The sequence below is a fragment of the Copidosoma floridanum genome, unplaced genomic scaffold (assembly GCF_036245765.1).
Source record: "Copidosoma floridanum isolate Cflo_tuat_1 unplaced genomic scaffold, Cflo_Japanese_pri ptg000013l, whole genome shotgun sequence".
Taxonomy (NCBI): domain Eukaryota; kingdom Metazoa; phylum Arthropoda; class Insecta; order Hymenoptera; family Encyrtidae; genus Copidosoma; species Copidosoma floridanum.
In genome coordinates this window covers 30,303,103-30,318,932 of record NW_028321890.1, presented here as the reverse complement: position 1 = coordinate 30,318,932, position 15,830 = coordinate 30,303,103, and the positions used below count along the sequence as shown (strand labels likewise).

General features: G+C 33.9%; 2 protein-coding genes and 1 long non-coding RNA gene across 3 annotated transcripts; all 3 read left to right on the top strand.

Moving 5' to 3' along the window:
* The first annotated feature begins 1,952 nt into the window (after positions 1-1,952).
* Positions 1,953-5,997, top strand: LOC149375005 (vascular endothelial growth factor receptor 1-like). The gene is made up of 10 exons (XM_089590804.1): positions 1,953-2,034; positions 2,130-2,285; positions 2,361-2,660; positions 3,767-3,867; positions 3,952-4,102; positions 4,219-4,443; positions 4,512-4,650; positions 5,082-5,229; positions 5,307-5,638; positions 5,706-5,997. Exons 1-10 carry the CDS (start codon positions 1,953-1,955, stop codon positions 5,995-5,997), a joined length of 1,926 nt encoding a protein of 641 aa, XP_089446930.1.
* Positions 5,998-8,002: 2,005 nt separating this feature from the next.
* Positions 8,003-9,022, top strand: LOC149375004 (uncharacterized). The gene is made up of 4 exons (XM_089590803.1): positions 8,003-8,105; positions 8,461-8,597; positions 8,694-8,849; positions 8,969-9,022. The coding sequence occupies exons 1-4, from the start codon at positions 8,027-8,029 to the stop codon at positions 9,020-9,022; spliced, it is 426 nt and encodes a 141-aa protein (XP_089446929.1). The 5' UTR covers positions 8,003-8,026.
* A 356-nt stretch (positions 9,023-9,378) lies between these two features.
* LOC149375003 (uncharacterized) lies at positions 9,379-9,949 on the top strand. The gene is made up of 3 exons (XR_016292975.1): positions 9,379-9,472; positions 9,577-9,763; positions 9,851-9,949. It is a non-coding gene; the product is annotated as an uncharacterized LOC149375003 (long non-coding RNA).
* The last annotated feature ends 5,881 nt before the right edge of the window (positions 9,950-15,830 follow it).

Sequence of the window (15,830 nt, the reverse complement as noted above, 5' to 3'; positions counted from 1 at the left end):
TTTTATACAGCTAATAATAGCGCGTTTGTGCAAAGTTATAGGACACATAGGTACGGTATGGTAATCGACGTTTGCATTGGATACTATATTATTCCATGCCGTACTACATCCCCTGAATTTCGAGTTACTCTGAGTGATGAAAAGAAGGTTTAACTATCTTAATTAAATCACTGTTACAAATACCAAAGTATTTCTAATTTTCACAACATTTTTGTCCACCTTAGATACTTGAGCCCAGTAAAGACATAAACTTTGACTCCAAAGTTGGTTTTGTTATGAAAAATTTTAGGGTTCCAATGCTTCAAAAATATACTTGTGAGGTGAATCAAAATGATTCATCACAGAAAATAAGTTTTCAGCTTTACGAAATACGTTCTTGCATAAGTAAACCCCATTTAAAAATAGATGGACCAGAACAAGTCACTGTAGGCTCAAAGTTGAACATCAAATGTCAATTTAGAATTAGAAGAGAAGTTAACTTTTATAACATCTGGTGGAAGAGTCCACGAAATTCGGTAATACGAATATACGCTATCATATCAACTGCATTTTGTATCATATTTTATAAATTGTTGGCATTACCCTTATCTACTTATTGCTTGCCATTATTAGACTTCCGCGAAAATTTTGGATCCTGTTGAAGAAGAGTATGAACATATTTTAGATAGTTATTCCTATTTAGTAACGTCCGTATTTATTCTAAACAATGTTACGCAAAATGATGAGGGCAATTATACTTGCGAAATAAAGACATCATTCAATAAAACTCAAAGTGACAGTATTTATGTTCAAATTTACGGTAAGTAAATTTTTAAATTTAATAAAAACGTGTGTAATTTGGATACTTCTATTTTGCTTTGAAAATATCATACACGTACATTTATCACAACATAAATTTTACAGATCCAAATACCTCGTTCATTAATATGACGTCTGATGATGAAAAAAAAAGTGGCATCATCGGGGGCACAGTAGTTTTTACGGCTCACGTGGATGCATATCCATTGCCAAAGCTTACATGGTGACTATTTGTCTTGCAAAACCTACCGTATCATTATACTGTAATCCGATAGCTGATAGTGAGTGTAACATCAAATTTGTATTTTACAGGCTTGATCGTAATGGCAGCGAAATCATTTCGAATTTTCGAAGTAATATATTAAACTCTTATCGTAAAATTCAACTTTCGATTGTATCGATTAAGAAAAGAGATAAAGGAACTTACACTCTTAAAGCTAATAATACCATTTTAGTAAAGTACTTAAACTTTACTCTCGAAGAAGTTTATGGTATTTTTTAATGCAATACTTATATGTTTTCTAAAATTAACAAAACTATTATTCTTTTGATAGTCATTAAAATAATGAATATATTTTTTAAGCAAAGCCACAAGTTATATTCCACAACACCAACGTAAAATCTTATTACATTTTTAATGAGAGTTTAACGTTTGTTTGCGAATCCTATTGTTATCCAAAGTGTAATATATCGTGGATTTACAACAAGTGTCCTGGATATTTTGAAAGTAGTTGTCAATCTGTTAAGCTACAGGTTGTTTTATCGTCATAGAAAAGTTTTTCATTTTACATGAATATTTTTATAAACGAACGTTTCGACGAAACAAAAGAACTACAACTTAATTAGTTGTTCAATTGTTTTAGGATAAAAAAGCAGATGAGCAAAGTAACATAACTACATCTGCAGTAACATTTAATCCAGATGTAAAGGGCACGATTATTTGTTCAGCTCACAATAGTTATGATTCCGTTTCGTTCTCACAAAAAATTTTTCTTACCGGTAATTATATTTTAACAATTATTTTGTGTTAATTTTTCGTTAAAAACCGATTCTTTTATTATACTTTTCTGCTTATTTGTTTTGAAGATGGACTAGCTGACGTCTCTTTCGGAATAATTCAGCCAAAGGAAGAAATATTTGAAGGTGATGACGTTATGTTAACATGTGCTGGTGTGATACGTGAATTCTCTTCAGTAAAATGGTTTTATGGCAACAATGAAATGATCATGAATTCTGGTTGGTCCTAATTTATTTTATAAACATAGAGTATTTAAATTTTGCTGGATAGTTTACCAAAATTTCTACTTAATTCATTCTGTACTAAATTTCAGATAAAGTAAGTGCTACTTTAATAAAAACTGCATTTACTCTTCGCGCTGTTCTGTCGATCCATAATGTAAGTTTATCTGATGCAAAGACTTACTATTGTGCAGCAACGGGTACTTATTTGTATAGAAACAAAAAATTGTACTTTCCCAAGATTACAGGTAATAATGGGAACATTCATTTGGTACACTCGTTATGTATCACTAAATTTACAATGATACATTTTTAATCTGCAGTTCCACAAAAACCTAGCTTTATTCATGTCAATATGAATAATACCGAAGTTAGACGGTTATCATATGATGCTCAAAACCCCGTTTACTTGTCATGCTACGTTAATGGAAAGCCAAAACCTGTTATTACGTGGTCTAAGGATGGTGTGCCACTAAAAATATCGGAACCGCAGTTTGGTGTTGTGGACAATAATCAAAAATTGATCATCAGATATTTCTCAGAAAGTGGCAGCGGAAACTATTCGTGTACTGCTGAAAATCAATTTGGAAAAATAGAAAAATCACAAAAAGTTGTCATAATAGGTAATGACTGTCGAACCTAAAAATATGTTCGTTTAGTTTAATAAGTGCATAGCTTAGTACATCAATGAAAACTCTTTGTTATAAATATGAAAACAATGTACTTTCTTTACCGCAATAACAATATTTCTAGGCAAAGTAAATCATGATCTTTTTAATTCTTGCAGTAAAAGCTCGATTTTATATTCAAATAAATAAAAACTATACTTTTTCCCTTGACTTTGCAACATGTACTTATATAATTTTTTATATTGGTCGATAATATTTTTTTTTCAAATCTTTAACAATGCAAAATCAATTGACATTTATAACAGGATTGATGTTTCTACTCTAGTCTGTAGCATAATGTAGAAAATATCGTCATAAAAAAATAATTTTAGATAAAAGATTGATTAAAAATCTTTTTTTTTGTTGGTTTTAATTTTGTATAGACAAAAAAAGAAGTATTTTAATGAAGTAATTTTCATTCCTTAGTTGGCCAATATTGTTTTTTTTCAAATTTGTATTTAGTTTGAGACAAAGTAAGCGTCACTCGTAAAAAGATTACATTTACCCTTTGCGCTGTTCCGTTAATACATAACGTAAGTCTAGCAAGCCAAAAAAAAATTATTATTGTACAGCATTACTTGTTCTTATAAAAACAAACGAGATATTATCTTAAGGTTGAAGGTTGTAAATAAGAACATTCATTCGTAAGACGTATGATTTAAAGTTATTATAGGATAAAAATACGTTATAAAACCTAGCTTTATTGACGTTAATGCAAATAATATAATTTTGACTTGGTTGGCAAATACTGTTCAAAAATCTAAGAATGTCAAAACTTTGTACTACGTGGTTAACAAATAATACTCTTATAAGATTGTTAAGAGAATAGTGTAGTCTTGTGAATAACAGTAAATAATAAATTGTACGATATCTGTAAGAAGGTGGTGGTAGAAAATATTCATGACTTTACCAAAAATCGCTTTGGAAACAGAAAAATCTTTGAAAAATAATTTTTTTCGGTAATTTAGTCAATTTATGACATTATGCTTTTACAATTTTACATAATAGATCATGAATTTGTACACAAGAATGTTAATAATATGGTTGATTTTAATTTTTAGGGCTCGACAAGACTTTGTTTTGGATTGGAATAACAGTTTGGTTAATTATAATTATTATTTTTTTTTCATTTTACTTTTACCTGAAAATACAACATAAGATGGTAATTGTTTAAACCATAACTTATTAGATGAAAATTAAACTTTATGATTATTTTACATACAATTTTACTAATGATAATTAACAGATGGTCACAGAAAAGTTGTCTCACACTGGACTTACAAACTTTGAGGATGGAGCAGTTAATTCAATAAGCTCAGAACTAACTCTGGACGATCAAGCAGAACTTCTTCCGTACGACAAAAAATGGGAGTTTTCCAGAGAAAAATTACAGTTTGGTACGAAAATTTAGTCTGATTCTAAAACCAATTTGATGTGCAATTAGTATAATAAACATTAACAACAATTAATATGACTGATTTATATAAAACTAGTGAATTTTTTTTTGATAAAGAAAAACAGTTAGGACGTGGAGCTTTTGGAGTTGTATACAAGGCAGAAGCTTATGGGATTTGTCCCAACGAGTCTTCTACTACTGTAGCTGTAAAAATGGTCCGACAAAATGCTGAATCAACGTATATTTATGCTCTGGCAAGAGAATTAAAAATAATGAGTCATCTTGGACAACACCCAAATGTTGTAAATCTCCTTGGTGCCTGCACAAAAAATATTGCCAGCGGTAATGATGTAATAGTTATTCAAATCAAAACAGTAATTCTTGTTTTATTTAACTATTTAATGTTTTAGGTAACCTTTTAGTTATTGTCGAGTTTTGTAGATTTGGAAATCTAGAGAGTTATTTACGGCATTATCAAGAAAACCTCATTAATCCAATCCATGTGACTAATGGTAGAACAAATTTATTCGTTAAGAAAGGATTAAAAAGGTTAAAATTTCTTATTTTTATCAAAACTTGATCAGTTCTCACTTTGCATCCACACTGTGTAAGCTTACCACATTTTAATTGAGTTATTTCAGCAGTTGTTCTTGAGCGAGTCGAGTTTTAGAAAAACCTCGAATTTTTTCTGTTTTTGTAGAATAAAAGATATATATATATATATACATATATATTGGAAGCAGGCATCCAATTTGTATATAGAAACTAAAAATCTAAATTCATGACCAACATTTTGGACTCCTTCTAGGAAATAAAAATAAAGTCTTAGAGTAGATAAAGTCATTCCTTACGTACTACCGTTATAATAATAATTCTAACGTTGCCTTCGGAAATAGTCAATTACATAACAATAATAAATTCAGTGTCTATTACACTAATCCTTGTAATTTCAGCGGTCAAATAATGCACAATGGTATAAGTATGAACTGCGACTACATCCAACCCGGCTGGCGCACTAATTACAACGGTGACTATACAAATAGGAATGTCAAGCCTCTCTGCTCTCAGGATCTTTTAATATGGGCGTTTCAGGTGGCACATGGTATGGAGTACCTCGTTCGAAGAAAGGTATATACGGATATTCAAGCATTAGTTGTATTCATTATCACACACGTACCTAATTACTTTATCAATCAACAACACAGGTTCTGCATTGCGACTTGGCTGCGAGGAATATTTTACTAGCAGATAATAATATCATCAAAATTTGTGATTTTGGTTTGGCGAAGAAGATATATCAAGATGACATTTACAAGAAACAGAGCAAAGATCCGTTGCCCCTGAGGTGGATGGCCATAGAGTCTATTAGATATCGAATTTTTTCAACGAAATCAGATGTCTGGTCTTTTGGTGTAGTACTGTGGGAATTTTTTACTTTTGCTGAGATCCCATACCCAAGAATGGATGAAGAGGAGATGTATCACAAACTCATCGACGGTTATAGAATGGAAAAGCCTGAATATGCTACCAAAGACATGTGAGTGAAATAGAGAAACAGTTGTTTTTTGTAATTGTTTTTAAACTTGCTCATTACTTTATTTTAGCTACGATATTATGCTTCACTGCTGGAAGGCTGATGCGAATCAAAGGCCATCATTCACAGACCTTAGTAAAAGTATTGGAAAACTTCTCGACGATGGCATCAAAGTAAAGTTTTTACAATTGTACCATACATACGAGAACATAAACAAAGAAAATGATTTGGAAGAAAAAAATGATTACTTGTCTAAAATGGCATCTCCTGATAACTTTACACATGTATCACCTCAGCACGACTACGTCAACACATTGCCACATCTTGCGAAACCATTGTATGTGAACGTAATAAATAACTGAATTCCAACCATTATCAGAACAACTTAATTCTCATGTATGACATAGCTTTTATTTTTCACCTACTCAAAACGATAATGCGAATACACCGATGTCGAAGCAAATGTCTCTAACATAGTATTCACTTTTGGAATCTGAAAACCTCTGAAACACAGAAAAAAATAGCAGACGACAGTTTCAAATTTAATGAACTATTTGTTGAAACTTTTCATATCCTATCAAATTACTTGCTCATACTGCGTATGAAATGATATCAGCCTCGGACGCTTCGACATTCACAAATTCTTGCATCCTTAACGTGAAGTTGAGTAATTTTTTTTTCAAACTCTGATTTTTACCAGCATCTTGTCTGTTTGCAAAATACAGTTAAGATCAATAAAGTTAATTTATTCTGTCGATTGCAGCAAATAATATCATAGCTACGACACATGAGTAACATGTCCTTTCAGTTTTTTTTTTTTTTTTTTTTTTGACTGATTACAAAAACACGTGTATTTAATACACATACTAGCACGATCACACTTTTTTTAAAATTGAATAAAACTTATTCAATTGTATTCCATCATTTCTAAATGAGATAAAGTGTGGATTAAAACAGTTTACATTAAGATTATGATAAAAATCACTCATAAGATGAAAATAAGAAAATGCATGAGCTGCAAAAATCCATGTTACCACTACATTTATTAATTTTTTTTTTTTTTTTACGATGAAAACATTTATTAGACACTTCATCTAAAGTTATTTTATATTTAGGAGGGTAACTCCCGTTTCAGAGTACAGCGAAGTTATTTAACGTTATGAAAGCGCAAAAGTCATACCTAGCACCTGCGGTATGCAACCATCTCAGATCTTAATTTATTTGTCCCGTTTATGAAATAGTTTGATAAGTAGCACTACAGTTTTAATATTTGAATAATCATATAAAGTAGTGGAGATGCCATGAGCAGAGACGGCATAAGTTTGAGTAACTTAAATCCGGCGGTAGTTCATAGATCTTTACTATCCAAGAAAGTTTCAACTCTGCTGTGCTACTAGTAACTTTATGAATCTTACATTCCTGATTTTTGGTGGGTAATCGCTTACAGTCTACTCATTGTCTACGTTTAGGCTGACTTGCATATTTCGCTGATTCTAAATATACAAAAAGTTGTCATCAGAACGAGTTAAAGACCCTTGGCAGCGCACAAAGATGAATCGAAGAAAATGGCATAATAAAATGGCGGTGATTCAGTGGCGGACACTACTTATTTTACTTGAACTAATTTTAGGTACGTACATAACCAAGTATATAACTCATAAAAAGAAAAAAAATATCTACTCGTATACTTGGTAGTGTTATTTCTTATCAGTTATTCTACCTGTTGGAGCTAAAGTTGCAGTTTTAATTGTTGCCAGCCAACGCCCCAGCCTTTACAATAATCGTTAATACGCACTATCAGCCTGCAGGCAATTAAGAATATTTTAATTGATATTTTCATCAAATTTCTTTATTTCATTGTCTCAAACGAGCTCATGCAAAATCAAGTTTTAATTTTTTATGCGACTGATATCTTACGTAAAGAGCTAAAAAAAGAGCAGGTATGTAAGATTCATTGGAAAAAATATTCTTCTATTTCTACACACATTAGGTTGCTGCGGACATAAACCCCAACTTTATCCGAACTTAACTACGTTAGAAATGAACGAAAATGACCCCAATTAGTTACACTTGAAAGTGACCTCTTCAATATAGTACAAAATGTTGAAACGTATAGAGTAGTGGGGATGCCACGAATAGGCACATCATAAGTTTGTGACTTAAAGTGGACGGCAGTTTATAGATCTATACTACCTAAGACAGAGTGAACTCAGCTGCGCTACTAGTATATTCTTGAATAATGCGTTAAAAACATACATTCCTTGTTTTTGGTGGATAGTAACTTATACACTGCTAATTATCTACGTTTACACGGACCTGCGTATTTCTCAAACTTTAGTTTATGAAAAGTTATCTTAAAAACAAGTTGAAGACTTTCGGCAGCGTGCAAAGATGAGGCAGACAAAATGGCATGATATAATGTCAGTAATTCAGTGGCTAAACCTACTTTCTTTACTTGGATTCATTTTAGGTACGTATTTAACGTATGGAAAAAAAATGTCTACTAGTTTTCATTGTAGTGAGATGTATGGTCAATTAATTAATCTGTTAAAGCCAAAGTGTTAGGTTCAATTATTGCCAGCCATCTTTACAGAAATCGATATTCCGTGGTCATTTAGATTATGTTAATTGGTTCCGTCGTCAAATTTTTATTCTCATCGTCACATACTAGTTCGTGTATAATTTTTAATCGATAAGTCCACGTTACCAGCCATATTTTTATAAGTGTCTTCATAAGAATTTATAATTTCTTACGTAAAGTGTTAAAAATACAGCAGGCATATAGCATTTACTAACATTAACATTTTTCTATTTCTACAACATAGGTTGCAGTGGACATAAACCCCAAATCCACCCCAATTTGACTACATTAGAGATAAACGAAGGAGAAACTTTCAAAATTACTTGCTCCAATGTCAGAAATGTTAATTTTTACTATCCTGTAAACGATACACTTCGTTATGTAAGTCTTATTATTTCATAATTTTACAATTATTTAAGTAATAGAAACATAAATCTAGAAAATTATGGTTAACATAAATTGTTTTCTGGTCAACAGATAAAAGTATCTGAACACAGTATTATCCAAAATCAAAACGGCAGTTGGACGTTTCAGAAATTATCAACCGTTTTCGGTGATACTGGCTGGTATTGTTGCGCTAATGAAAACAAGATAAAAGTAATGCGGGTATATAATCCTTACAACGAGCCAAATGCCAGTTGTATTTACGTTTACGTTAATTGTAGGAAAAAATTTTTACTTTTTCTAAAAAAAAAAATTTTTTTTAAATCAAATAAAATGTATCAATAATTCATCAAACTTTTTTGACATAGCCAACAAAAGTGCATTCGTGCAAAGTTACGAGGGATATGAGTATCCTATTTTAACAGCTGGTTGCATGGGTTATCATATTATTCCGTGCCGTACAACATCCCCTAACCTTCAAGTGACTCTTAAAATAAAGAACAAGGTAATCTATTCTCGATTAAATTATTATGGATACAAAAGAACTTCTAATTCACGCAACACTGTTATCCATATGCCAGATGCTCAAGCCCAGTGGAAACATAAGTTTTGATCCCAAAGTTGGTTATCTTATGACACATTTAAGGGTTTCATTTTTTCAAATGTATACTTGTAAGGTGAATCGAAATAATTCATCACAAAAAATAATTTTTCGTCTGTACGAAAAAGGTGCTTGTATAAGTAATTTTAACATAGAAATAGGTGGACCGAAACAAGTCACTAAAGGTTCAAAATTAATAATAAAATGCCAGTTTCGAATTAGAAAAGAAGTTAACTTTTACAGCATATGGTGGAAAAATCCACAAAATTTGGTAAATACAAGTATATGTAGTCATTAAATTATCTACTATTTTTTATGTTATCTTTCATGTTTTGTTGATATGATCATTATCTACTTTTTGCTTGCTATCATTAGACTTCTGGCAAAACTTTGGATCCTGTTGAAGAAGAAAACGAAAGTATTACAAAACGAGATTCATATTTAGTAACATCTGAATTTATCCTGAACAATGTTACTCATAATGATGAGGGCAATTACACTTGCGAAATAAAATCCTCACTTAATGAAACCACAAGTGACAGTATTTATGTCCGCATTTACGGTGAGTTTCAAAATGCATGTTTTTTTCCATATTTTGTTGCCTCTAAAATATCAAAACCATACATTTATCTTAACGTCATTTTAATAGATCCAAATATCCCATTCATCAATTTAACGTCTGATCATGAAAGAAAAAGAAGCGTCATTGGTGATTCGATTGTTTTTACAGCTTACGTTGATGCTTATCCAATACCAAAGCTCACATGGTAACTTTTATCTTGCACAAGTTATTGCAACGTAATACCCTTATCTTATTTCTCGTAATAAGACTAACATTAAATTTCAATTTTACAGGCTTGATAGAAATGGCAGCGAAATCATTTCGAATTTTCGAAGTAATATATTAAACTCATATCCTAAAATTGAACTTTCAATTTTATATATTCAGAAAAGAGATAAAGGAACTTACACTCTTAAAGCTAATAATACCATTTTAGTAAAGTACTTAAACTTTACTCTCGAAGAAGTTTATGGTATTTTTTAATGCAATACTTATATGCTTATTAATATTAACAATACTATTAATCTTTTGATAGTCATTAAAATAATGAATATATTTTTTAAGCAAAGCCACAAGTTATATTCCACAACACCAACGTAAAATCTTATTACATTTTTAATGAGAGTTTAACGTTTGTTTGCGAATCCTATTGTTATCCAAAGTGTAATGTAACGTGGATTTACAAAAAGTGCCCTAAATATTTCAGAAGCGATTGTCAATCTGTGAAGCTACAGGTTTTTTTATCTATATAGTTGAAAATTTTTTCATTTTACATTCTTATTTTTTATTAATGAACGTTTCGACGAAACAAAAAAACTACAACTTAATTAGTTATTTAATTGTTTCAGGATGAAAAAGCAGATGAGCAAAGTAACATAACTACATCTACAGTAACATTTAACCCAGATGTAGAGGGGACTATTATTTGTTCAGCTCACAATAGTTATGATTCCGTTTCGTTCTCACGAAAAATTCGTCTTACCGGTATTTATATTTCAACAATCATTTTGTGTTTATTTTTCGTTAAATACCGATTTTTTTTAGTATACTTTTCTGCTTATTTGTTTTGAAGATGGACTAGCTGACGTCTCTTTCGGAATAATTCAGTTAAAGGAAGAAATATTTGAAGGTGATGATGTTATGTTAACATGTGCTGGTGTGATACGTGAATTCTCTTCAGTAGAATGGTTTTATGGCAACAATGAAATGATCATGAATTCTGGTTGGTCCTAATTTATTTTATAAACATAGAGTATTTAAATTTTGCTGGATAGTTTACCCAAATTTCTGCTTAATTCATTCTGTACTAAATTTCAGATAAAGTAAGTGTTACTTTAATAAAAACTGCATTTACTCTTCGCGCTGTTCTGTCGATCCATAATGTAAGTTTATCTGATGCAAAGACTTACTATTGTGCAGCAACGGGTGCTTATTTTTATAGAAACAAAAAATTGTACTTTCTCAAGATTACAGGTATTAATAGGAACATTCATTTGGTACACTCGTTATTCATCACTGAATTTACAATGATACATTTTTAATCTACAGTTCCACAAAAACCTAGTTTTGTTCATGTTAATATGAATAATACCGAAGTTAGACGGTTATCATATGATGCTCAAAACCCCGTTTACTTGTCATGCTACGTTAATGGAAAGCCAAAACCTGTTATTACGTGGTCTAAGGATGGTGTGCCACTAAAAATATCGGAACCGCAGTTTGGTGTTGTGGACAATAATCAAAAATTGATCATCAGATATTTCTCAGAAAGTGGCAGTGGTAACTATTCGTGTACTGCTGAAAATCGATTTGGAAAAATAGAAAAATCACAAAATGTTGTAATAATGGGTAATTACTATCGTTACTAGGAATTCAGTAGTTAATCTACAATAACTTTTTGCTAATAATATATAATGTATGATTTTTCATTATGAAGTTATTCTTGATGAAAGATTTATTTAATGTTTTGGTTTCTGCTGATTTTTGGTAATGTAAGACGCTGATTATTCTTATCTAATATATATTAATTTCGAGCTTATATGTATAGTACTCATAGAAAAACACTACTTGAATCACATTAAATGTTCATTACAATTTCATCAGCATTTTGGATTTAAGTTTTTCCCTTCGAAAAAGGTACTACAATATTTATTTTTAGTATTACGTAATAAGCGGATTCAAATACATAGTAACAAATAACTTATTAGATAATTATTATAAAGTACCGAATGTACCCATGTTCAAGAACTCGTAAAGTATTCTTTATGGCAGAAAATCTGATTTATTATAAAATTTCCTCCAACCAAATGCATTTAGATAAAATTTGAAAATATTAGGTAAATAAGCGTATATGTATACCATGTCATATTTAGTGATTAAGTTAATAGATTATGGTAAATCTAGATTTTTTTCTATTTTGAAATACTTATCACTTCTAAAGAATAAAATTCGATTCAGTCGACGATTTTAATTTTTTTTTTTTTTTTTTTTTTTTTTTCATGTTGGAAAAATCATATTATTGTTATAAACTCTACGAATTTCGGAATGTTCTAAAAAATAATAGTTATAATTTATTAAATAAAGTAGTAATGAGGGTGTGCGTGGGCGTAGGTTGGCATATTTATGTTTTTAATTATCAATACCTCAAGATATTCTCTCAACGTGTTAGCATTGGAGGTTACAAAAGGATATGGCTATGGCACCAAATGTATATGTTCACTACCTATGAAGGTTCGGGAGGTCCGCCACAGTGCACTTCGTTTTTGTTATAAAACTATGAATGTTTATTGTAGTGACTCTGATTGTGACGATATCCCAGTGCAATACAGCTCCGACAACGACTGTTCATTATTTCGATGTCCAAAATTCAAAGAGGAGCGGAGGAAAGAAGAAACGGCAATAAAGTGGTGTGCGCTTGGTATAATTCGACGTTTAGCGAAGTTAAACGTTTTTCGTGGCCACCGATGTGCTGTCTGCCGTCGTGTGTCCTCGTCTACTATACCTACTGTTTCCCTCGGCTCATCTATAATTTCGAAGCTGTAATTCCGCATCCAAAGTGCAGCTGTTGTATCGCGGCTGTCGCCTCTGTCTGAGTACGTGTGCGCGCAGATTGGCTATTTTGGTCGTTGACCTAGACGGAGGGAAAAAGACTGGAGCCTGGGATTGATGATTGCAGGGATTAACTGCATACGAGCTCGTGATTGGAGGGTTTTTTTTTCTTCTATTTTTGGCTTAGAAATTACAGATGGGACAGATAATTTAATGCTTTCCAAGACTCTACGTAACTATTTGTAGGAGGAGTGGGGTAGTTTTGGGTTGCATTGAGCCCAACATCCGAGTGATTTCCTCAATGCATACGAATTTTGTACACGAGAAACCAGATGCAGCTTTCAAGCAGTTGGAGTTTGAATTTGCATTTGCGGTGTGAGTGTACATTTATACACTTGCAGGTCAATAAAAATGCAACAACATTTTTTGTGATTTTCATACATTTGGTGACCGTATTTCAAACACATTTAGTTTAAAGGGAATAAACGCCAGTACACAAGTAAAAGTATACGATCAAGAGAGCGAGATGGGTTACAAAATGTATAAATTTTTGTATTATGTATTAATTGTATGGATTTTCATTCCTTCTTAATCTTCCTATTCATGCAGCGTCCGTACACTCAACCAAATCGCATTACCCGACTAAGCAAAGAATTCAAGCTCTCGTTCGACAGAAAAAAAAAAAAAAAAAAAAAAAAAAAAAAAAAAAAAGGACACCGTAGAAACAAAAAGGGGGAAGAGCCTGTATAGCCCGAGACCGCAAATTAAAGAAGAGTGAAAAAAAAAAGAAGAAGAATGTTTCAGAGCTCAGACAATTTCTGCGAGTGTCGGGGGTTAAGTGAGGGAAATTACCATCCCATTGGAGGTAAGCAAAGGTCGCCCTCCTCTCGAAAAAAGGATCACGCAGAGAGTCGCGCAGCGTCAATTGCTCGCCAGTAGGTACTGTGCGAACCTCCTTTTCCTTCCTCCTCCTCCTCCTCCTTGTTCAGCTCTGGTCCTTTTGCTCTGCAGCGCACCGTGATTACACCCATACATGCGGACAGAGAGAGAGAGAGAGAGAGAGAGAGAGAGGAAAAAAGAAAGAGGATTCTAAGCTGCTGTTGCGCGCGACCAAGAGTAAAGGAGATACCACACGCTCCACAAGAGTAAGCAAGAGAGGGGTAAGTGAGTATCGGTAGGTGGAGATGAGAGCGAGGACTGCGAGGAGGCTGCACATACACACACACACACACACACATATATAAAAACTTGATGATGAGGGGGATGAAGCAGGTCAAGGAATAAGGTATGGTGGCGGTGCAGGGAGGAAGGAGGTAAAAATCGTACAAGGTGCGGGTATGTGTGTTATGGGCGGAGGAGAGAGAGCAGAGGTTACTTTTAATGTCTCGCGTCACGCAGCCCAAGGCATCGAAGTACAGGGCTGCCGTGGCCGCATGGCTCGTCTCCTTACTAATTTGGCGCCAATTTCCAGCAGCCACCCAAGCATATAAACTAAAATCCAACTGCGTGTGTACCATATACATATATATAACTGCATTGCTCGTCCCTTTTTGTACGTATACGCATATACGCGTGTGTAATGTACACCGTAGCCCCTGACTCTTTGGCTCTCTGATTAAATGCTACCCGCGCCGTTTGCCGACCCTATCTCTCTCTTTCCCTGTTTTGCCATGTTCCCACACTCGCGCGGCGCGTGCAACTACCCACTTCTCTCTTTCCTCCCTTACGTACTCCCTTTTGCCGATACAGCTTCTCTTATTCTATCGACCAATACTGGACCTCCCCCCCCCTCGTACTCCTCTCGCGTGTAAGTACCCGATGTAGAAGTGCACAGAGGAGATGTACGCGTGATATTACTGCCCACTACCCACAGAGCGATCGGCAGCCGCGGCAAACGTAACGCGCGATCGGTATACAATTGAGGCAGAGATTCTTCTCCTGCGCACTTGTCGTTGCCCGGCTCCTTTTTCTTCCTGTTAACAGGCCCATATGGATAGCCATCTCTTTTACACGTAAATCTCTTACGTGTTTGAAGAATCGTGCGATCCCTGTGCGTTTGTTGAACGCCGATTTCCAACAGATTTCATGAGCAACGCGTATTGCGAAAATTGTAACTGCGCCCGAGAATCATGCGCCCGACAATATACATGGACATCGCAGGAAAAAAGTGTCGCTTCCCTGCGAAAGATAAAAAAAAAGTAAGAGGGCAACATAAGGGAGATCGGTAGTAGAGAGAGAGAGAGAGAGAGAGAGAGAGAGGTCCAAACATTTACGTGCCCGAACGACGATTACCACATTTTTGCAGCGATGATTCTTCCAGTTTCCACGGCCGATCTTTACGTGCCCGTGCGCATTTCGTTCTCGTTCACATCGACCTCGTCGTCCTTTTTTTTTATCCCTCCCGCTCGTTCCTCTTATTTTCAGCGGTTACGGCTGCAGCCCCCTGCCCCTCCATACCTATACGTACACGAGCCCGCCCAGCATAGACACACAGCCCAGTAGGTTCATCCACTACTGTTGTACGCGCGTATACACATGCACGTATGATAGGTAGCCATCAACCATCACCATCATCATCATCACGTATCAACATCGACACGCATATGTGGGCCCGAGTCGGATCATGGCCTGGGAACTTCCGCGAAGCACCTCGATCTGTTGCGTCTTTGTAATTTCGCGCACGCCTCCGAGAGGATCCTGCCATCAGAGCCAGGGAGATGATGGATACGTTATGCTGATATATAAATGATTGCTGATGGCGCTGACGATGCACAGGCCGTTCTTCCCCTCTCTCCCTCTAGATAGCCACCGCGTTTCAATTTGATTTGTTTGTGTGCAGGTGTACCTGTATACCAAGAGGTTTTTTTTTTTTTTTTTTTTTTTTTTAATTGTAATGCCCTTTTAATAAATTAACGTTCCAAGATCGGTAAATACAAACTGATCGGTATCAAACACAAAAATGTACCTTGGGAAAGTCGAAACAGCGTAAAACGCGTTGTTCTCCCTCAAACTCCATACC